General features: G+C 37.2%; 2 protein-coding genes across 2 annotated transcripts in view; one reads left to right on the top strand and one right to left on the bottom strand.

The window, feature by feature from the left end:
* Window positions 1-14,821, top strand: part of SERAC1 (serine active site containing 1) — an 81,129-nt gene extending 66,308 nt beyond the window's left edge. The window contains exons 14-15 of the mRNA XM_044675473.1: window positions 13,226-13,369; window positions 14,547-14,821. Coding sequence (XP_044531408.1) covers window positions 13,226-13,369; window positions 14,547-14,683 — 281 coding nt within the window. The 3' untranslated portion in view covers window positions 14,684-14,821. The remainder of the gene's footprint in view (window positions 1-13,225; window positions 13,370-14,546) is intronic.
* A 3,680-nt stretch (window positions 14,822-18,501) lies between these two features.
* Window positions 18,502-23,491, bottom strand: part of SYNJ2 (synaptojanin 2) — a 156,236-nt gene continuing 151,246 nt past the window's right edge. The window contains exon 11 of the mRNA XM_044675472.1: window positions 18,502-22,713. Within this exon, the coding sequence (XP_044531407.1) occupies window positions 21,926-22,713 (788 nt within the window). The 3' untranslated portion in view covers window positions 18,502-21,925. The remainder of the gene's footprint in view (window positions 22,714-23,491) is intronic.

Genomic DNA, 23,491 nt, shown 5'->3' with positions numbered 1-23,491 from the left:
GAAGGTGTATTCCTTTTTGTCCCTATTTATTTTTCTCCACATATCAATTAAATCTAATTTTTCTAGGACTTCATTCACCTCTCTTACCTCTTATTTATTTTTTGGTTTGATTTATCTAGAATAATAAAGAGGAATATTTAGATTTCCTACTATTATGGTTTTACTATCTATTTCCTTCTTGAGCTCTGCCAGTTTCTCCTTTATGAATTTGGGTGCTGTGCCACTTGGTGCATATATATTGAGCAGTGTTATTTCCTCACTGTTTATACTGCCTTTAATCAGGATGTAATGACCTTCCCTGTCTTTTTTAATCATATCTATTTTTACTTTGGCTTTGTCTGAGATCATAATAGCCACTCCTGCCTTCTTTTTCTCATTTGATGCCCAAAAGATTTTGCTCATACCCTTAACCTTGAACTTGTGTGTGTCTACCCGCCTCATATGTGTTTCTTGTAGACAACCTATGGTAGGATTTTGGTTTCTGATCCACTCTGCTATTTGCTTCTGTTTTATGAGCGAGTTCATCCCATTCACATTCAGAGTTACAATTGTTAGTTGTGTATGCACTGACATTTTTGTATCCTCCCTTAGACCCACTCCTTCTTCTTACACTATTTTCTTTTACACCAGTGGTTTGCTTTGAGCCCGTATCCCTTATCCCCTTCCTTGATTGACTTCCCTTTCTGCCCCCTCCCTTGTTGTTCCCCTCTTTTTGTTTTTTAAAGACCAAATGAATTTCCTCCCCCTTCTTCTCCCCTCCCTTTTTTGGCCTCCCCACTCCCCTGCTCCCTTTGGTTTATCCCTTCTGACTTTCTCAGTAGGGTTAGATAGAGTTTTTTATCCGGATGGATAATAAAGCTACTTTTCCTTCTCCGGGTTGATTACACTGAGAGTAAGGTTTGATTATGCTCTCTTCCTCTCCTTCTTATGGTATTATTTATCCCTTCCCCTTCCCATGCCCTCTTTGTGTGTAATAGAATATCTTATTTTTCTTATTTACTCAGATTTTCCTTGGTGTCCCCTACTATTCCCCCCCTCTTTCCCACCCCCCATGTCTTCTTAGACCATTTAGTATCCTGTCCTCTCCCTATGAATTATTCTTCTGGTTGCTATAATAGTGAATATTATAATAGTGTATAGAGTTCACTACAGAGAATTATACATAGCATTTCTCCACCTAGTAATACAGATAATTAGATCTTATTTATGCCCTTAAAGAGTCAAGCTTAAAAGGTTATGAGTTTTCTTTCTTTTCCCTCTGTTTCTTATTTACCTTTTCATCTTTCTCTTGATGTTTGTGGTTGAGTGTCAAACTTTCCATTTAGTCCCGGTCTCTTTTGTGCAAAAACTTGGAATTCTTCAATTTTGTTGAATGCCCATACTTTCCCCTGAAAGTATATGGTTAGTTTCACTGGGTAGTTGATTCGTGGCTGAAGGCCCAGCTCTCTTGCCTTTCTGAATATTGTATTCCAAGCCTTGCAGTCTTTTAGCGTTGAGGCTGCCAGATCCTGTGTGATCCTTATTGGTGTTCCTTGATATTTGAATTGTCTCTTTCTGGGTTCTTGTAAGATTTTTTCTTTTACTTGAAAGTTCTTCAATTTTGCTATTATGTTTCTGGGTGTTGGCTTTTCTGGGTCCAGTGTAGAGGGTGATCTATGGGTCCTTTTAATGTCTATATTGCCTTCTTGTTGTAGAACTTCAGGGCAATTTTGCTGAATAATTTCTTTAAGTATGGAGTCCAAGTTTCTATTAATTTCTGCCTTTTCTGGAAGACCAATGATTCTCAAGTTGTCTCTTCTAGACCGGTTTTCTTGGTCTGTCACTTTCTCATTGAGATATTTCATGTTTCCTTCTATTTTATCAGTCTTTTGACTTTGTTTTATTTGTTCTTGTTGTCTTGAGAGATCATTGGTTTCTAAATGTTCGATTCTAGCCTTTAAGGACCGGTTTTCAGCTACAATGTTTTGGTTTTCGGCTATAATCTTTTGGTTTTCCTTTTCAATCTGGTCATTTTTGGTCTTCAGTTGACTTGTCTCACTTTCCAATTGAGAAATTCTGCCTTTGAAACTGTTATTTTCTTGCCAGATTTCTTCCATCTTCCTCAGCATTTCATTTTTGAATTCTTCAATAGCTTGTGACCAGCTTTCATTTTTTGGGGGGAGGTTTGGATTTTTGTTTTTCCTCCTCTGTTGTTTGGATTTTCTCTGTGTAGAACTTGTCGAGTGTTCCAGAGTTTCTCTTGATAGTCTTTTTCTTCTGGACTCCCTATTGCTTGCCATTGTTAGCCCCGCCCCTTTTCAGCTTTGTCTTCGCACTCAGGGTCTGCCTGCGCCTTCCAAGCTCCCGGGGGCTCCAGTCTCCTTGTCCTTGGGGTCAGGCCTCCTGGTAGACCCTGGTCTGCTTCTCTGCCCGAGGCTCCTTCAGCAGTCTTTGGGGCTACTTCCACAGCCGAGCTCTGGTCCGAACCGGGTCCTCACTGGAGGTCCAAGCCTGGGCTGGAAATCGTTATTCAAGCCTAGGGCACTGCCTTTGCCTGCGCAGATGCTCTTAGGGCACTGCCTTCACCCATGCAGAAGCTAGGGAAAGTCCATGGGCTGGAGATCTTTATTCGCACCTGAGGCAATGCCTTCAGCGCTTGGGAAAGGCCATGTTTTAAAGGCCTTTGTCCTGGTCCGAGGAGGTGCCTTCACCCACGTGGATGCTCAGGAAAGTCCTTGCTCTCCCCCCAGCCACTTGGGGTCCCTCATCTTGCAGCACACAGGTACCAGCCCTGGGGCTGCCAGTGATTATCTGGTTGCCCCAGTCCTGTTTTCACTCTTGTGCGTTGGCGTTGTGCGAGGTGTGTGGTGTGGGGGGTGGGGGAGGGGCTTCTTCCTCTCGCGTTTTAGTTAGAGCTGTTTCACCCCTTTATAGCATGGAAATGCCCCGATTCTGCGTACCTTCAATGCTGCTCCCTGTTGTGGGGTTCCTTCGTTCTTCTGGACTCGTTTTTATTTCCCCTTGAGGAGTCCTGAAGGCTTCGGTCAGGAGAGATCGAGCAGCTGCTCCTTACTCTGCCGCCATCTTAACCGGAAGTCACCCCCTCAGGCCCTATTTCCATATTATTAATAGTTGCATTGGTGTGGTAGTTTCGGGTCTACATCCCCAATCATGTCTGCCTCAACCCATGTGTTCAAACAGTTGTTTTTCTTCTGTGTTTCCACTCCTGCAGTTCTTCCTCTGAATGTGGGTAGCATCTTTACCATAAATCCCTCAAAATTGTCCTGGGTCATTGCATTGCTGCCAGTACAGAAGTCCATTACATTCTATTTTACCACAGTGTATTGGTCTCTGTGTACAATGTTCTTCTGGCTCTGCTCCTTTCACTCTGCATCAGTTCCTGGAGGTCTTTCTAGTTCACATGGAATTCCTCCAGTTTATTATTCCTTTCAGCACAATAGTATTCCATCACCAGCATATACCACAATTTGTTCAGCCATTCCCCAGTTGAAGGGCATACCCTCATTTTCCAGTTTTTTGTCACCACAAAAAGTGTGGCTATAAATATTTTCGTACAAGTCTGTTTATCTATGATCTCTTTGGGGTACAAACCCAACAATGGTATGGCTGGATCAAAGGGCAGGCAGTCTTTTATAGCCCTTTGAGCATAGTTCCAAATTGCCTTCCAGAATGGTTGGATCAGTTCACAACTCCATATTTTTTCATTTTGCCATATCCCCTCCAACATTCATTACTCTCTCTTTCTATCATTTTAGCCAATCTGTAAGGTGTGAGGTGACATCTCAGAGTTATTTTGATTTGCATTTCTCTAATTATTAGAGATTTAGAACACTTTCTCATGTGCTTATTGATACTTTTGATTTCTTTATCTGAAAATTGCTATTCATGTCCCTTGCCCATTTATCAATTGGGGAATGGCTTGATTTTTTATACAATTGCTTTAACTCCTTGTATATTTGAGTAATTAGACCCCTGTCAGAGTTTTTTGTTACAAAGATTTTTTCCCAATTTGTTGTTTCCCTTCTGATTTTGGCTGCATTGTTTTTGTTTGTACAAAAGCTTTTTAGTTTGATATAATCAAAATCATTTATTTTACATTTTGTAATTTTCTCTAACTCTTGCTTGGTTTTAAAATATTTCCTTTCCCAGAGATCTGACAAGTATACTATTCTGTGTTCCCTTAACTTATTTATAGTTTCCCTCTTTATATTCAAGTCTTTCACCCATTCTGAGTTTATCTTAGTGTAGGGTGTGAGATGTTGATCTAAACCTAATCTCTCCCATATTGTTTTCCAAATTTCCCAGCATTTTTTGTCAAATAGTGGATTTTTGTCCCAAAAGTTGGGTTCTTTGGGTTTGTCATAGACTGTTTTGCTCACGTCATTTACACCAAGTCTATTCCACTGATCCATCCTTCTGTCTCTTCGCCAGTACCATATTGTTTTGATGACCACTGCTCTATAGTACAGTTTAATATCTGGTACTGCTAGGCCACCTTCCTTCACATTTTTTTTATTATTTCCCTTGATATTCTTGATCTTTTGTTCTTCCAAATGAACTTTGTTATAGTTTTTTCTAATTTTGTAAAATAGTTTCTTGGTAGTTTAATAGGTATGGCACTAAATAAGTAAATTAATTTGGGTAGAATGATCATTTTTATTATGTTAGCTCATCCAACTCATGAGCAATCAATGTTTTTCAAATTGTTTAGATCTAGTTTTAATTGTTTGGAAAGTGTTTTGTAGTTGTGTTCTTATAATTCCTGTGTTTGTTTTGGTAGATTGATTCCTAAGTATTTTATATTGTCTAGGGTGATTTTAAATGGTGTTTCTCTTTCTACCTCTTGCTGTTCTAATATGTTGGAAATGTATAGAAATGCTGATGATTTATGTGCATTTATTTTGTATCCTGCAACTTTGCTAAAGTTGTTGATTATTTCTACTAGCTTTTTAGTTGATTCTATAGGATTTTTTAAGTAGACCATTATATCATCTGCAAAGAGTGATAGCTTAGTATCCTCATTGCCCATTTTAATACCTTCAATTTCTTATTCTTCTCTAATTGTTACTGCTAGTGTTTCTAGTACAATGTTAAATAATAGAGGTGATAATGGGCATCCTTGTTTCACTCCTGATCTTATTGGGAAGGCTTCTAATTTATTCCCATTGCATATGATGCTTATTGATGGTTTTAGGTATATACTTTTTTTATTTTTAGGAAAGGTCCTTCTATTCCTATACTTTCTAGTGTTTTCAATAGGAATGGGTGTTGTATTTTGTCAAAGGCTTTTTCAGCATCTATTGAGATAATCTTGTGTTTTTGTTTGTTAGCTTGTTGGTATGGTCAATTATGTGGATGGTTTTTCTAATGTTGAATCATCCTTACATTCCCGGTGTAAATCTCACCTGATCATGATGGATAACTCTTATGATCACTTGCTGGAGTCTTTTTGCTAGTATTCTATTTTTGCGTCTATGTTCATTAGGGAAATTGGTCTGTAGTTTTCTTTCTCTGTTTTTGGTCTGCCTGGCTTTGGAATCAGTACCATATTAGTGTCATGAAAGGAATTTGGTAGAATTCCTTCTTTGCTTATTATGTCAAATAATTTGTATGGTATTGGTATTATTTGTTCTTTGAATATTTGATAGAATTCACTTGTGAATCCATCAGGCCCTGGCGATTTTTTCTTAGGGAGTTCTTTGATGGCTTGTTTGATTTCTTTTTCTGATATTGGATTAAGTATTCTATTTCTTCTGCTGTTAATCTAGGCAATTATATTTTTGTAAATATTCACCCATATCACCTAGATTGCTATATTTATTGTTATATAATTGGGCAAAATAGTTTTTAATGATTGCCTTAATTTCCTCTTCATTAGAGGTGAGGTCTCCCTTTTCATCTTTGATACTGTTAATTTGGTTTTCTTCTTTACTTTTTTTAAATTATATTTACTAATACTTTGTCTATTTTATCTGTTTTTTCAAAGTACCAGCTTCTAGTTCTGATATTGGAAATTTAGGGTCCTTGACATTAATATTGCGGTCTCTAGTATAAACTTCCTATGGACATTTAGGGGACTTGAAAACTACATTTCCCATGATTCGTCTTGTGTAATACAGGTGGGCAGGAAGTGTGATTACGTGGACAGAGGTATAAAGTCTCTGAACTTGATTGGGACACTCTCTTTCCTAGGAAGCAGCCAAGGGGATGGTATAGCTGTCCATTCGAATTAGATCTTAGCAGGCATGTGGTTTTCTTAATTATCAATACGTATTACAATAAACCCTTAATATTTTTAAATATACCCTTCTATATTAATGTTATTTGTAACATAGTCTTATTTATTAATTCAATAGTTCTTTTACTTTCTATTTTATTAATTTCTCCTTTGATTTTTAGTATTTTTAATCATGTTTTCATCTGGGGATTTTTAATTTGTTCAGTTTCTAGTTTATTAAGTTGCATACTCAATTTATTGACCTCTGCCCTGCCTAATATGTTAATATATGCACTCAATGATATAAATTTTCCCACTGCGTACTGCTTTGGCTGCATTCTTTAGGTTTTGGTAAGAAGTCTCATTGTCATTCTCTTCGATGAAATTATTAATTGTTTCTATGAAATTTGTTCTTTAACTTATTTTGGAGAATCATTATTTAATTTCCAATTTATTTTTGATTTGCCTCTTCATGTATCCTTGCTAATAACTATTTTTATTGCATTATGATCTTATCTGATTGCATTTATTATTTCTGTTTTTTTTTTGCATTTGTTTGCCATGTTTCTATGCACTAGTATGTGGTCAATCTTTGTGAATGTTCCATGTGCTGCTGAAAAGAAGGTGTATTCCTTTTTGTCCCTATTTATTTTTCTAATATATCTATTAACTCTAACTTTTCTAAGATTTCATTTAAATCTTATCTCTTTCTTATTTATTTTTTGGTTTGGTTTATCTAGATGTGATAGGGGAAGTTTCAGGTCTCCTACTAGTATAGTCTTATTATCTATTTCCTCCTTGAGCTCTGTCAGTTTCTCCTTTAGAAATTTAGATCCTATGCCATTTGGTGCATACATGTTGAGTAGTGCTATTTCTTCATCTTTTATACTGCCTTTTATCAGGATGTAATTACTTTCCCTATCTCTTTTAAACAGATCTATTTTTACTTTGGCTTTGTCTAAAATTATGATTGCAACTCCTGCCTTCTTTGACAGGATCTGGAATTAGTTAGTAAGAGTTGCTAATTGGTACCTTTACCTGCACCAGAATGTTCTTTGTAGCAGTTTCTGATTAGATCTGGGCTAGGAAAGTACCTCTCTTTGACTTTTTTCTTGGATTTCTTGTTTAGGGCTCTGGTACATTTTCTAGATCTGTGTAAAGGATTTGGCATTGCTGGATTTATCTATTATTCCACCATCTTAGTTTCATTAAGGACATACCTTCAAATATCACTCCTTTTGGGGTCAAGGTTGGTCATTATAATTTTACAATATTCAGTTTCAGCTGTTTTGTTGTTTTTTTCCCAATATACATTGTTGTAATGGGTGTTGGTAATTTCTACTTCTCTTTAATTCAGTTTATTTAAGACTTCCTTACTTTCACTGTATTTAAGCATTCTAATATTCCATTCCCAGCATGGTACCACAACTTGCTTAGCTGTTCCCCAATCACTGGGCATCTATTTAACACTTCTTAACTACTTCAGAAAAGTTTATTAAGTTCTTTAGAAAAAGAAAATGAAGTCAGTTTTCTTCATAAGAGGAAGAATCCATTTAGAATAATGGAAGTTTGTTTCTTGTTGGGTTAAACATCATTTTGCTTTGTTTTATAAAACCTAACAATTTAGTTTTAATATTGAGATTATTAAATTTATGTGGAAACATTACTTGAAAAACAACTAGATGTTTCTCAATTTATTAGTAATTGAATAAGCATTTATTATGTGCTTACTATGTGCTAGGCACTGTGTGAAGTTCTGGGAATACAAAGGAAAAGCAAAACAGTTCTTGTTCTCAGTTCGTATAAGATTTTTCAGTTTTTTCTGTGTAAGAATTACAGATATCCTCTTTCCAGGTAGGAGTACATATAATTTGACCTTATTGAGCCCCATAAATTTACTCTTTTTCATTGACCTTTTTAGGCTTCTCTTGGATCTCATGCTTGGACTTCATATTTTTTTTTAGATCTGGTTTTTTCCTCAGAAATGCTTGGACATCTTCTAACTTATTGAATGACTATTCCCCTGAAAGAATATATTCAGTTTTGGTGGATAGGTGACTAGGTTGTAAATCTAGATCTCTCGGTTACAAATATCATGTTCCTTGCCTTCCCATCCCATGGAAGGCATTCCATACCTTCTGCTAAGTTCTATGTGATCCTCATTGTAGCTCCATGGTATTTGAATTGTTTCTTTCTGACTGCTTGCTTGGGTGTTCTTGAATTTAGCTTTTATATTCTTGGAGGTTGTCATTTAAGGATTTCTTTCTAGAGGTGATCTATGGATTACTCCAATTTCTATTTTTTTTTTTTTGTTCAATAATATTTGGGCAGTTTTCTTTGATAATTCCTTGTATTATGATGTCCATGGCTTTTTTTTTTTTAATCATGGCTTTCAGGTAGTCCAATAATTCTTAAATTGTTTCTCCTGGATCTATTTTCCAGGTCAGTTTTTTTTTCTATGAGATATTTCATAGTTTCTTTTTTTTTTTCATTCTTTTGGTTTTGCTTTATTGCTTATGTTTCATGCAATCATTGGCTTATAGTTGCTGAATTCTCATTTTTCATGAGTGATTTTCCTCCATCAGCTTTTGAAACTCCTTTTTCATTTGGCCCATTTTTTTCTTGCATTGCTTTCATTTCTCTTTCCCATTTTCCCTCTGCCTCTCTTAATTGTTTTTTGAAATCCTTTTTGAGTTCTTCCGAAATCTGAGTCTAATTCACATTTTTCTTTTGAACTTTGTGTGTGTTAGCTTTGTTTTCACTGTTCCCTTCTGTGTCTGTGCCTTGCACTTTGTCTCCATAAAAAATTCTTTATATTTAGATGGTTTTTTTTTGTCTGCTCATTTTCCCCACCTTTTTATAGATAGGCTCTGTTCTATGGGAGGTTAGAGTACCCTCTTAAGCTTTAGTCCTTCCTTGATATTACCCTTAGCTTTATTTCTGGGTTTTTGCCTATTTTAGTTCTTCCAAAATGGTATGATGGCCTGAGGGCAGGGAGCTCTGAGAACCACCTCCCACTGCTGTTTCAGTTAACATTTGAAACTGCTAATAGCTGAAGTTCTCATCTCAGATTTGGATGTAGAGTTTTGGTCTCACTGTGGGCTTAATCAGGGTTATGCACATTGCAGACTGCCCTGCCCTTGAGCCTTTGATGAGAAGCTGAGGGGGCCCAGCTTTGGGGCCACCAACTATTCCAAACTGGGATCCTTGTGCTCACCACAGGCCCCGGCTGGGACCCCTGGGCTCATTCTGGGCCCAAAGAGATCAGGCTGCTTTAGCACAGACTGCCCTGGGCTGGAATTTCAGACTCCACTGCAAATTTGCCTAGAAACTCAAGGGGTGTGTGTTGGCTTGGACCTCTATCTGCCCACATAGGGTCTCGGTCTGGATGTTGCCTTGGGCTCAGATTCAGAACCTGGGACAGCAGAATGGGTGGGGTGGGGGGAGCTCACTCTTGGCTTATTCCTCACTCCTTGCTGCAGTCTCCTTCTATCTGTGCTCCCCTCTCACCTTAGTACCCAAGATGTTCTCTGCCTACTGAAAGGTTTTTCTCTTCTTAAAAGTTGCTTCACACTGTTAAGATCCTAATGGGAAGCTGCACTTGATAATATTATAGTTCCAAAAGGTTTAACAGATGAAGGTGGGAAGAATAGGAGATGAATCCTTCTATCCAAATGATAAGTTAGCTTTACTTAATAGCTGTGGATGGAATAGTTGCAGCCTATGAACTGAGTAGAATCTGCTAGCTTGAATAAACAGTTCACTTGTTCTCACCAAAGATTACTAGCTAATGAGGGAGAGTTTTCTCTGAATTAGTAACTTAATTGGATTAAACCTTCAAGGTTGATTAATTTTGATCTCTATGTCTGACTGCTATAGATTTGGATTGACCCCAAGGATTTCTAAATACAAAGCTTTCTTCACCAGTAGCCAAGTGGGTTTCTAACTGCTGTCCTCTATGGAACTTTGAGAACAAAACAGGTCAGAAATGGCTTCCTTATATAAACTGGTTTAATGATGACAAGTAAAGGTGAAGGGAAAGTAGGGTTGAATAAACAAGGAAAATGGGACTGGGATAAACCCTAAATCTAATCTAAATAATTGATTGGTTGATAAATCTTCAAAGTAATCAAACTTGTATCTTGAAGCCTAGATGGCCCAAATGATTGGTAAGGCCAGAGGCCTGACCTCTTGTTTGACTCTGCTGACAATGGTTTGGTTTGTGATTGATTCTTCTTGTTGTTTATAAAGTTAGTGGATTGAAGTTGATGGTAGATATGATTGGATAATTGAAGATAAATGATGGTATACACCAGTGATTCCCAAAGTGGGCGCCACCGCCCCCTGGTGGGTTCTGCAGCGATGCAGGGGGTGGGGCGGTGATGGCCACAGGTACGTTTGGGGGCAGTGAATAACTGTAAGGGGGTGATGATAGTATGTGACAGGGGGCGCTAAGTAATATTTTTTCTGGAAATGGGGCGGTAGGCCAAAAAAGTTTGGGAACCACTGGTACACACAGTAATCTCTGAATAGCTCTACACCTACCCCAGCTAAGAAAACCTCCTCCCTCGCCCAAATATCTCAGGACTGAGACCAGGAAGATCTCAGCTCTGCAGCTTTTATAGGCTGGTTTCAACTGACTTTCTGCCTCATGCTAGGTGCATGCCCTCAGCACATTCTGTGTTCCAACCAGATAACTGGCATTCAAGCTTGGCCCAAAATGATTCCTTGCAAAGTCTTTACAACATGGAGAAGAAAAACATGATTGATCACCTGGTTTTAATGGGGATATGATTGGGGATGTTGACTTTAAATGATCATCCTATTGCAAATATTAATAATATGAAAATAGGTTTTGAATAATGATACATGTAAAACCCAGTGGAATTGCTTGTCAGCTTCGGGAAGGGGAGGGGAAGGGAAAGAACATGAAACATAACCATGGGAAAACACCCCAAAATAAATAAATAAATGAAAAATGAATTTGCTTCACTATGTCTTGTTGGTTCTTTCACTCCTGCATTAGTTTTATGGTGTTATTTTAAGAGTGGTTAGATAGGATTCTTGTGGTGGTTTTGAGCTTCCCTGTTTCTACTCTGCCATCTTAGCTCTGGAACCTTTCTAGATTTTTCTGAAAACATCCTGTGGGTCAAATCTTATAGCATAATAGTATTCCATCTCAATCATATACTCAACTTGTTTAGCTATTCCTCAATTGATGGGCATCCCCTTAGTTTCTAATTCTTTGACATTAGAGAAAGAACTGCTATACTTATTTTTGTACGTGTAGTTTCTTTTCCTTTTTAAATTTCCTATAATCAAAATTATCTATTTTACTTCTCATGATCTCCTTTATCTATTATTTGGTCACGAAGTCTTCTCTGATCCATAGATCTGACAGGTAAAATTTTTCATGCTTCCCTAATTTACTAACCATATTAACCTTTATATTTCAATCGTGTATACATTTTGACCTTATTAGTGGAAGATGTTGATCTTTGCCTGATTTCTACCAAATTTTTTTCTTAGCAATTTTTGTTAGTGAGTTCTTGCCACAAAAGCTTGGATCTTTGAGTTTGTCAAACATTAGGATCATTTATTACTGTGTACCTAATCTATTCTACTGATCCATCATTTCTTACCTAGTGTCAGATTATTTTGATGATCACTGCCTTGTCATAATTTGAAATCTGTACTGCCAAGACTCCTCCTTTCACTTTTTTCCCTCATTGATTGACTTAATATTCTTGATCTACAAAATAATTCTTTGGTACTTCGAAGGGCATAGCACTAAATAAGTAAATAAGTCCCAAGTAGAATGGTCATTTTAGTTATATTGGCTCAACCTGTCCATGAACAATTTAATATATCTTCAGTTGTTTAGAACCATCTTTGTTTGTGTGACTCTCCTTCTTATGATTTTGTCTTTGTAGTTCCTCAGTTTGTCTTGGCAGGTAGATTCTCAACTATTTTTTTGTCTGCAGTTATTTTAAAAGGAATTTCTCTTTCTCTTCCTGCTGGGTTTTGTTGGTAATATAGAAGTATAATATAACAAATAATAGAAATAAGACTTTTTGATGAAAGAATTATGAAGTTCAAAATAAAAAAACAACTTCAAAATTGTTAAAGAGGAAAAAAACTTTAAGAAAATAACATCTTATTTGCTTCACTTGGCCTTTCTCATCTTTTTTCCTTCTGTATGCTTTTTAGATATTGGTACTTTTAAAAATAGTGGTAAATTCTATGCATATGTCCTACTTTCGTTGTTTCGCATTGGGAATTCATTTTCCTAGAACACGTTGAATATATTTTTTTTATCTTTAAATTTTTATTTAATTAATTTAGAGCATTTTCCCATGGTTACAGGATTCCTGTTCTATCCCTCCCCTCCCCTCCCCGCCCCCCATAGCTGATGCACAATTCCACTGGGTTTTACATGTGCCATTGATCAAGACCTATTTCCATATTATTGATATTTGCACTGGGGTGATAGTTTTAGAGTCTACATTCCCAATCATATCCCCATCAACCTACGTGATCAGGCAGTTGTTTTTCTTCTGTGTTTCTACTCCCAGAGTTCTTCCTTTGAATGTGGATAGCATTCTTTCTAATAGGTCCCTCATAGTTGTCCTGGATCATTGCATTGTTGCTAGTACAGAAGTCCATTACATTCGTTTTTACCATTGTGTATCAGTCTCTGTGTATAATGTTCTCCTGGTTCTGCTTTTTTCACTTTGCATCAGTTCCTGGAGGTCTTTCCAGTTCACATGGAATTCCTCCAGTTCTTTATTCCTTTGAGCACAGTAGTATTCCATCACCAGCAGATACCACAATTTGTTCAGTCATATCCCAATTGAAGGGCATACCCTTGTTTTCCAGTTTTTTTTGTCACCACAAAGAATGAGAGTGTAAAGAATATTGTTAATTAAATCTTAAAAGGTAGGAGTTTTTTATGTGTGTGTGAGATTATGTAAATCTTTTTTATTTTTACCTTGAATGTTTCTACAGATTCTCCTGCACTTAAAGAATTGCAAGAAGAGTTCCTGAAATTTGCTAAGGACAAGAATTTCCAGGTGTTGAACTTTGTAGAAACATTACCAACCTGCATAGGTAGCATGATTAATTTACATATTGTACCAGTGGAATCAGCAGGTGTGTACTCTTTTGCAACTTGACTAATAGGTTTCTGAATTACTGTTTATGTGCTGGAGAAACATAGACCAAAGTAAAATAGTCCCAGACATGTTCTTTTGACATTATATTCTTTTGGGAGAGACAACAAAGAGATAATAGGAAATTAGGAAACAACTTCATGTAGAAGATGGTGCTATAGTTATTAAACCTACATTTGGTATCCCTCTTTTAAAAAGGTAGATGAGGCAGATTCAAGGAAGAGATGCACAAGGCTCGAAAAATAAGAGTTAAATTTTCTTGAAATATAGAGATGAAGGTGGTTGTTGTCACCATCACCTTTTCCTGCTTCTGTCTGCTCCTGTATTTTTATTTCTTTCAGTTCTGCCATCACGAAAAAGTTTGAGAAACTGTAGTTAAATTAAAGTATAACTACTCCAAAGAAGCATTTAATTTAGTTTCATCAAGGTCAGATGAAGACTTCAAAGAGTGGCTTTGAGATTTCACTAATTGCCAATTAAGTTGACATAATTGCAGTATGAAGGATATTAAGGAAAAATTAATTCATGGAGCCAAGATGGCAGAGTAGCAAGAAGTAGTACAACAAGCTCTACCCCCCACCCCCTTCTGACCCAAAATAAATCTTCCAAATCAAATCTTGACAGGCTTATTTTAGGGAAAAAAAAATCGCAGTAAGTTATTTTTCTAGTCCAGGTTGGCATAAGGAAACAAGGAGGGGTATGTCAACACTGGAGACAAAAGAATACTTTTCAGAGCATACTAACACAAGGAAAGCCTATGTATGCAACAAGGCAATTAGAGTTGTCAGATTCAGAATCTAGGGGCCTAAACTTGGGCACAGGTCAGAGACAAGGGCCAACTGCAAGTGCTGTCACTTACAGTTCCAGGTACTGATCCAGACCCCACATTTGGAAACCTAGGACTATTTCAGTATGGTAATTCTTAAATTAGCCTCTTGCCTTAAGAGTCTAAATTTTTAAACCTATAATTTTTAATATAGATTTATAATTCTGCTATTAACTTATTCTCAGTAAAAGAGTTGATGATTATATTAAACTTCTAATTATAGACTTATATAATTATAAACATTACATGTTTATAATTATATAATAATTTTTAATAAGTGACATGTACATATTTATATAAATATCTAATTCACAGTCCTGTTTTTCCTCAGATTTGGGCATTGGAGATCTGATTCCAGTAGCAGTTAATCATCTGAATATTTGCAAGCCAAAGAAGAAGGACACATTCTTATATCAACGTACCTTACAGTTCATTTCTGAAATGTTAGCCAAAGACCTTGAAAATTAATAGGTCTAACAAGGTCCTCTTGTTCTTTTCTGTTATGTGGACATGAGGCTGGACATGTTTTGGAGATTTGTGGTCCCGCCTTGAAGTCAGCAGGATGCTACTCTCATATCTATGAAAGGTAAAGCACAAGCAGAGGTGGCAATAAAGATTGGGTAGCTCGCGTGTCTTCCATTAAAGACATTTTCTTTGCATGGAGTCAAGTCCTGTGGATAAATGACCTCATTTCTGCTGTGATGGTCCCTTGGATTCCCTCAAAAGGATCGTTAATGGACCTGGAAAGGATTGAGTGGCATCATGTATTTCTTAAGCAGAAAAACATGCCACTTAGTGAATAACCTGAAATGGGGAATAACTAGCCCTGAGGATCAAAATAGAGTAGATATTATCACTATGCAGTAGATTTAAAAAAAGTAATAATCAGACATCATTTAGGCTGTCTCCATCTCAAAACTGGCTTTTTCAACATCTGAGTATCTGAATTGGCATCACCTAGATACACGTTTTTTGTATGCTTTTATTACTAAGTATCAATAATTCTCTTGTACATCAGCTTAGGCTAACCTTTTAAATAACGTACTATTCTGCTATTAACTTATTCTCAGTAAAAGAGAATTGTTGATCAATCCAGTTTTAAGTATCAAATAAACCTATATTTTTTTAAGAAACTGTACTTGAGCAACACTTAGAACCACTCAGTGATATTCTGTTATACTAGTTTGGATTTGGCGGACATTTCATAAAATGGAATATTTTTTAAAAAGCAGTGAGGGATGAATACATTTGAAAGAAATATAAGAGGGACAGCTACACAGCCTAGTGGAAGAGGACCAGGCCAGGAGAACGGAGATCCTGGGTTCAAATGTGGTCTCAGATACTTCCTAGCTATGTGACCCTGGGCAAGTCACTTAATCCGCTTTGCCTAGTTTTTATTGCTCTTCTGCTTTTTGAATTGATACTTAGGATTGATTCTAAGACAGAAGGAAAAGGTTTTTTTATTTTTTAAATGAAAGAAATGTAAGAAAATAAACAATGATTATTGATCCTACTAGTTATCAAAGTAGACATCAGGCTATGTGAAGGTGGGCTGATAGGAATATTGTTACATCATAGGTAGATGTGACAGGTGGTTGAAAGTTCAACATATTTAGTTACCCATTTGTTTGGGAAAGAACTAAAACTAAAACTTAGAAAAGTAAACCTGTAGATTTTTATGGCCCATAACTCTTGTGACCATAGGATGTTTTGGTATGGAATATTTCCTTTTTATCTTGCCTACTAATGACCTATAACTGAAACATGTAGTTTTAAAAATTAAATTTAAGAATGCTGTCCAAGTATTTCTGGAATCTTAATGCAGTAGCTATTCCTCTTATTGAGAATAAGATCAGGGAAACATGTCCAGCTTTGCTACTAAACATAAATTTGCAGGGAAGTCACCTTACTTAGATGGGGTGGTGTGTGCATATACTATATATGAAAATACTAACAAAAGCATCAGATTCTTTTCTAGCACTTTAAAATCTGCAGTGTATTGTCAATGTATTGTTTTATTTGAGCATCATAATAGCCCTGGGGTAACGCATTTTACATCATGAAGGTGAAATGATAAGGTGTTTTGTTGGCATTAGCTTTTAAAAAACCAAATGTGTAAATGTTGAGAAGTGATAATAAGAAAATATTTGAATGTTTTCAGAAAACAGCCATTTTATTAATATGTTAATGTCATTAATGGCTTGTTTTCAGTGCAATTTAGAGAAAAGACTGATTTTGCTTTTTCTCCTCTGAGATAATCACCCAAGATTCCTGACCACATTTTAAGGTGATTCTTTAAAGGATTCTGAGGGTACCCAATTATGATCATATTTAGAGACATGGTAGGCAATTGCCAGGTACTGAAGATTTTGCTTTTTAAAACAAGCTTCAATGAGACAGAAAGTTGCCATTTGTAATTATGAACCTTTCCTACCCAGCATTTGCTTTTCTGCACACATACCTTAGGAAAGACAGTGTTCTCCATCCTCAGATACCATAGGTGGAAAGCAGACTGGAAAATAGAATAAAATTCTATTTCTGTCTTCTGTCCCCTTCTGTCTCATGCTTTGACTCTGAGCAGATTCACAACCTTATAGTTATACCCAAAAGGAATGTTGAAGGTATTTCTTTCTGCCACATGGAGATACATAAAATAACAGGTGCCAGCATTTTACAACTGGAAATAGAGCACAATAATGCAATGATGTTTACAATGTCTTCCAATTTGTGCTGTGTCCATACCTCACAATGCCTCTGAAGTTCTTTTGTCAAATTACTGGAATTTGAGGCACAAACCCTGAATTTTCATTTTTCTGTACTATTGGTACATCAGTGTATACTTTTATTGTTATTTTATGTAATAAAAATCTTGTGCTTGTGGGAAATGTGTTTAATAAAAATTTAACTTAAAAAAGTACCTACAGAACTGATTGAGCCCTTATGTTGGATCTTAAAGTGAATATCTCCTAATTGAAAGCGCCTAAAAATGTACTAGAAAACTGCTTTTCTAGGAAGGGGGTATAATACTACACAAATGATCACAAGGAGGCTAAAAGCATTAAAAACAGAGGCTTTAGACTCAAGAATCGGTCAGTTGAGAACAAGCCTCTTTTATAAAAATTTAATGATGAACTCTATTTTAGAAAGCACTGTCTTTCCATAACACAATGTCAGTGTTGAGACTGAGTAGGGGAAGGGGAATACCATTAACTATAAATTTATTTAATCACCATAAAAATTCAGCATAACCAAAACTTCATCTTGGGGACTTTGTAACCGCTTCATAAAACAGGTGATAAAAGAGGTCAGTTTGAAGCATCAAGTCATGGTAATTTGATTTGAATAATCTTATTGGCTCCAAGCATAAAGTACTTTCATAAAGGAAAGTGAAATTCAAACATGGTGGTATCAAAATAATCAGGTGGCTCATGGATAGAACCCTGAGCCTGGAGTCAGGAAGACTCTATAAACTCTAGACTGTATCTCAAATCTCTAAACCAGTGATGGCAAACCTTTTAGAGACTGTGTGCCAGGCCCTGCCCTGCCCCCCCCCCCAATGGGGAAGGGGAAAAAAGCACTCCCATTGGGCTGCTGGGCAGAGGGGTGGGTCAAGTAAAAAAATATCCCTAGGCCTGTAGAGAGGCTAAAGGGAGCAGCTTGACCCAAGTCCCTTTGCCTTTCTAGTAACAAACACTGGTAGCAACCTGCCCACAGACGGGGCTCTGCGTGCCCTTTCTGGCACACGTGCCATAGGTTCACCATCATGGCTCTAGACACACTCACTAGTTGTGTGATCCCGGGCAAGTCACTGAACTTCTGCTTGCTTTAATCCACTGGAGAAGAAAATGGCAAATCACTCCAGTCTCTTTTGTCAAAAAAACCCATCCATGGTGTTGGTGTGCTATGGTCCACAGGTTCACAAAGAGCTAGACACAACTAAACAACTGAAGAACAGCATAGAAAGTTATTTGTTATTATAAACATCATAGGACAAGAAAGGATCTTTCCATTCCCTTCTTCCATTCTCTTGACTCAATGAGTAAAACTGCTAACTTATGTTTTCCTGCTACATTGTCTGAATAAGTTTGTCAAGGCAATACAAATACTTCCTTTTCCATTTTTTCTGAAAAGGGTTTTTCTCTCCTATGTCATATGGTTTACAGATAATTATCTTTTTGTTCAGGTTAGAGTAGGATAGCCAAAATGGACAATTGAAGATTTCCAAAGATCCTTTTTAACCCGGAAGTATGAATTATTCAACTGTTTCATGTGTGTTTTTTTAAAGAAACATTTAATAGACAATATTTATAACTTGAATACAAAAAAATTCCACTTCAAATAAAACATCACAGGGTTTTCAGCTTCTAAGTGGTTAATTACAATTTACTCAGTAAATCATTTTCTTCCTTTCTCAACACACTTGATGCATTATTATGAATAAAATATTTTAATAAATTACCTTGGGTTGGATGGACGTGCATACCTGGCAGTGCTTTTATTAACATAATGTTTCAGCAGCATCAACTATTTCAAAACCTTCACAGGGATAAATGGTCCTTATTTCAACCATATTTATGTGAATCTTAGCAGAACAAAGAAAAATAATAGCATGTTGTTCTGTTGAAAGGACACTAATTTTCGAGTTTGTGGACTTGGGTTTGAATCAGGTCTTGGCTCACTCCCTCATTTGCTCCTTGGGAAAGTCACTTGACCACTCTGGACTTCCATTTCCTCATCTACAAAATAAGGGGAAGGTTTGACTACATGGGCTCCAGCTCCCTTGCAGTTCTGAATTGACGATCCTATGATGTATTTCAGAAGATGGCACCATAACCCACTGGGTATCAGAGAATAAGAGGTAAAGCTAAATTTTCAAAGTAAGTAAAAAGCTTTGTAGTAACCTGTGGATTTACAAATCATCTGTACTGAAAGTAGCAGACTAATAATCAGGTTAAAAAATATTATTTTAGTGGAAAATCTTTAAAAGTAAAATTGCAAAAGGGAATTCCCTGAAGTGCTGTTATTCCAAGCTTAGAATCAGGAGTTTTTAATTGGGTCCATGAATTTGGGATTAGAAAAAAAATGTTACATTTTCATTTCAGTATAATTGCTTTTCTTTGTAATCCTATGTAACAAACATTTTAAGGATTTCTTATTCTTAGACCAAGACTTGCCTAAGGAGTCCGTGATATACGAAAAACAAGACTTAGATTCAAGTAATGCTTCCAATCGAGAAAATCTATGATTTTGAAAATTCCAACTCCTGATTTCTAAAATGAAACCACATTGAGGGATAATTTGCTAATCTATATTCTATCAGTTCATAATCCATTCTCTGCCAACACTTGCACAATTTCTGTTTTCCTTTCCTCTGTCAGTTTTTCTCTGATCTAGTTACACATAAAACTTAAAAAAAAAAAATACAAATGCAACCACATAATATTCAACTTCTTCCAAACTTTCTTAGCTCCTTTGGCCTTTGCCTTTCTACTTTTTCCACAGCAAATTCCTGACCTGAAAGATGATACATCTTTTAGAAAGAACACTGAGCCATGACTCAAAAGACTTGGAGTCCTGTTCCAGTCCTTACATGTCTTGAGACTTAAGGAAATTCACTTAACCTCTCAGCCTCATAGATTCCAAGATTCATACCACCAAACATCTGAGTTCTCTTTCAACTTCCTTATGGAAATCAGTTGATAAGGTAGGGGATCCTAACATCTCTGTTTCATCTAAAAACTGACTCAAGATATGAGAGATTATCTTTTTCAGGAAGGCTAATATTAATTTACCAGGTATTAAAGAAAGCCATTTCAAAACCCCAGAATTTGGCTGTGCTAGGAAATAAACAAAATGGTTTGTTTAGCCCTAATTAACTCTCATCATAATTTTAAAAAAGGGGGAAGGAAAGGGGAATCCTCTAAAAAAAATTAGGTAGAAGAAGACATTCTTGGCCATCCTTTAAATCTGTAGATGACCTAGAAGAAGGATTTGTAAATATTCAAAGGCCAAAGAAAGAATCAAAAGGCCAAAATACTGGATATACTGTAGTATTTTTGTTTTATAGTCTAATTACAACACACCCTCAGCTCTGGGTGTTCTGGAGCTAAAACATTCAGACTTTTGAGGAGCATAGCATATTATCTGGTTTGAAGCTAGCCTCCCCTAGCTTACAGGGCATTTAACTGCATGTTTATTCTTTAAATATTAAAGTGAATTAAAGTTTTAAGAATTTAGGGATACATTAGTGTTAGAGAATCAAAATTACTAGCAACCTGCCACTCATTCTATACCATGTCTTCTTCCTATACCATCTCTAAAGCATCTGGGGTTGAATTTTATCTGTACTGAGGCATTAGTCATCTAGGCTGAGTCTGAGTAACAATGTGCTGTTTACTAGCCCGAGTAAAAAAAGTGCAGTGTCTGCACATATGTTTAGATAGTTCTCCTGCTGTTTTCCCCAATTGACCAATAGATTCCACATGAGGAAAATTTGATTAAATTAAAGTGAATACTAAGTAACTCGGGCCTAACAATTTTGAAAATAGAAAGACTCCTACCACATTTAATATCGTTTCGAGAGCCAGAAATCAATGCAGTCTTGGAGCTAGAGGGGAAAGAGCTAAAACGCGTGTATACACAAAAAGTCCACTTAAAAAAAACAAAGAAATTTTGTCTCTGGACTTGTTTGATGATGGGGCATGTGGCACTCCTCCTCCAGAAAACTCTGGGGAGCAAAGTCAGGATAATGCCCAACTGGGCACGATCATTCAACTAAGCTACTCATTTTGTGTGTGGAATATACGAGAAGAAGATTAGTGAGGTTTTATGCAGCATACTAGGTACATAGAGTAAAGCAAAATTTAAAATCTGTTGCGGTTTAAGGGATGCACAAGACATTTTTTTTTAAAGCCAATTTGAGCTATTGTTAAAACACGACACAGGCTCAATAGAAATCCACACTCTTTATCATGTGTACAAGAATTTTGTAACGAAGGATCAATGGAATGCACATGAGGGCATTTGGTTCACTTCTGCTTACCTCGTCCAACATAGCCTTCCACATATTTTCGACAACTTTGGTCTCAAGGCTTTTCAGTGAATCCTTTGACTGAAAGCCGACAGTTTTTAAAGCAAGGCCAGTTTAAAGTGCTGTTGAGTCATCTAGGGTACCATTCATGTCTCTATTGCGGCCAGTTTATACAGAGAACACACAAGCGTCTTGTGATCTGTAACATGCAGTCCAAGTTCAGTCCAAGTTCAAGGAGACACATCCTAGGCTGGGCCCATGACCCTTGGATTTGCAGTTTTCCTCCCCCTAAAATTACACAGAATTAAAACTTTTTTTTTTTTTTTTTTTAGGCGGCAGGGAAGTCAAGGGTGAGAAAGGAAGAAGGTTCAAAAAGAGAGAAAAAGAACCTCACATGCCCAAACCTGCAACAAAACGTTTTCTCAGTGGCCTCGGCGGCTGGATGACAAATGATGAAAGAGAAACTATTTTCAGGAAACTGTACAAGATGAAATAGACACCTATTTCTCCAATGTGCTGTTTAAATGGAAGAAGAAAAAAAGGCCCTATTGGACCAGTATTGACAAAGAAGGGAGTTTCTTATGGGTGACATTTACAACGATACACAATTTGTATCTTCGGATACACAATTTTAGGGGGAAACGGATACACAATTTTACAAGTCCGTAAAGGTCTCTTTGTCATGTTTTTGCCAGCGGATCAAACAGCTGCAACGCCGTCCTCTTGTCTTCCTCATCGCCAAATTGACTCCAGTGTTCCAGGTCTTTGTGTAAAGGTCCCGCCCCGGCAGCCGGAGCGCCGTCTTGGGCCAGCCCGGGACGCACGGCCAGCGGACCCAAAGGCTCGGCACTCCTCGTGAACCAGCCCGCGTTCAACACTTTGGGGTGGTGGAGAAGACTCAAGAAGGGATCCTGATGCTCCCCCAGAAGGGGGGCCGCCTTCGTAGCGTCGGCATGAAGTCCGGGCCCTGGTCCAGCGGGGCCGACGAGGTCTGCTTGTGGAACGAGCGGGCCAGGATCGGGCTGGCCGCCGGCCCGCGAGTCATAGTGGTTGTTGTTGTTGTTACTGCCGCAGCAGGCCCCGTCCTGGAGGAGCAGACCGCTGCTCTGCAGAACCTGGAGGTGAAACGCCGCCGGGGCCGACTTCTTCCTCCTGGGAGGAACCTTGGGGACGGGGGAGGCGGTTTCCAAAGATGGCGGCCCCGTGGCCTCCCCTTCGGCGGGCACGTCCTCAGGAGCTCGGCCTTCACCACTCAGTCTTCTCTCCACGGCTCGCCCAGGCTGTAATGTTCTTGGTTTGGGGATGGGAGCGACTCGAGGGGGCACCGCTAGGCTGTGGCTTTCAAGGCTAGGCTCTGGGGACCCGAGGGTGAACTGGATGACTTGTTGCTCAAACTGCTCTTCTGGGGATAAAGCCTGGAAAAAGACAACGAAGGCCGTAAGCCGATGCAGCATCCAGTCACGAAACACTCACGGGAAAAAGAGAAGAGAGGAGGGGACGCACGAACATTCCAACATGACAATGTTGAGAATGACCGGCATGCCAGAAAGAGCGACAGGGACGCATCAGACAAAGGTGACAAAAATGGCAGCCGCCCAGCAGGAAGCGCAGCTTCATTTCCTCCAGCCAGGATGGAAATGATGGATCAAAAGTCATGCTGGATGCACGGAGCCAAACTTTTCCAGTGTGCCACACGAGGGATTAAAATAAAAATAAATGCCTCTGCCATCATTCCTCAATTTTTTGGTGGATACTTTTAGGTTAGGTATAATAATAATAATAATAATAATAATAATAATAATAATAATAACAATAACAATAACAATAATAATAAGTATAATAAGTATAATAATAATAAGTATAATAAGTATAAGTATAAGTATAAGTATAAGTATAATAAGCATAATAATAATTAGGTTAGGTATAATAATAATAAATCATTATTGTATTGCTATAAATTATATTATATATTAATATAACAATATATCAATAATATAATGAATTATATTAATATTATTATATATTATTACATCAATAATATATGTATCATTAATTCATATATCATATTTTATTATATATTTATGTTAAATGTGAATTAATATAACATAAAAATATAATAATAAAGATTAGATTTAATATTATAGTTGAGTGGAATGACACAAAGCAGGCTGAAAGACAACCTAATGGATTTTATATTTCTCACTGACGTCACGGCTACTGAGTCGTGTGTTTAAAAACAGATTATG

This window comes from Gracilinanus agilis, chromosome 4 (assembly GCF_016433145.1).
Source record: "Gracilinanus agilis isolate LMUSP501 chromosome 4, AgileGrace, whole genome shotgun sequence".
Classification (NCBI taxonomy): domain Eukaryota; kingdom Metazoa; phylum Chordata; class Mammalia; order Didelphimorphia; family Didelphidae; genus Gracilinanus; species Gracilinanus agilis.
This window is presented reverse-complemented; position numbering and strand designations above follow the sequence as displayed.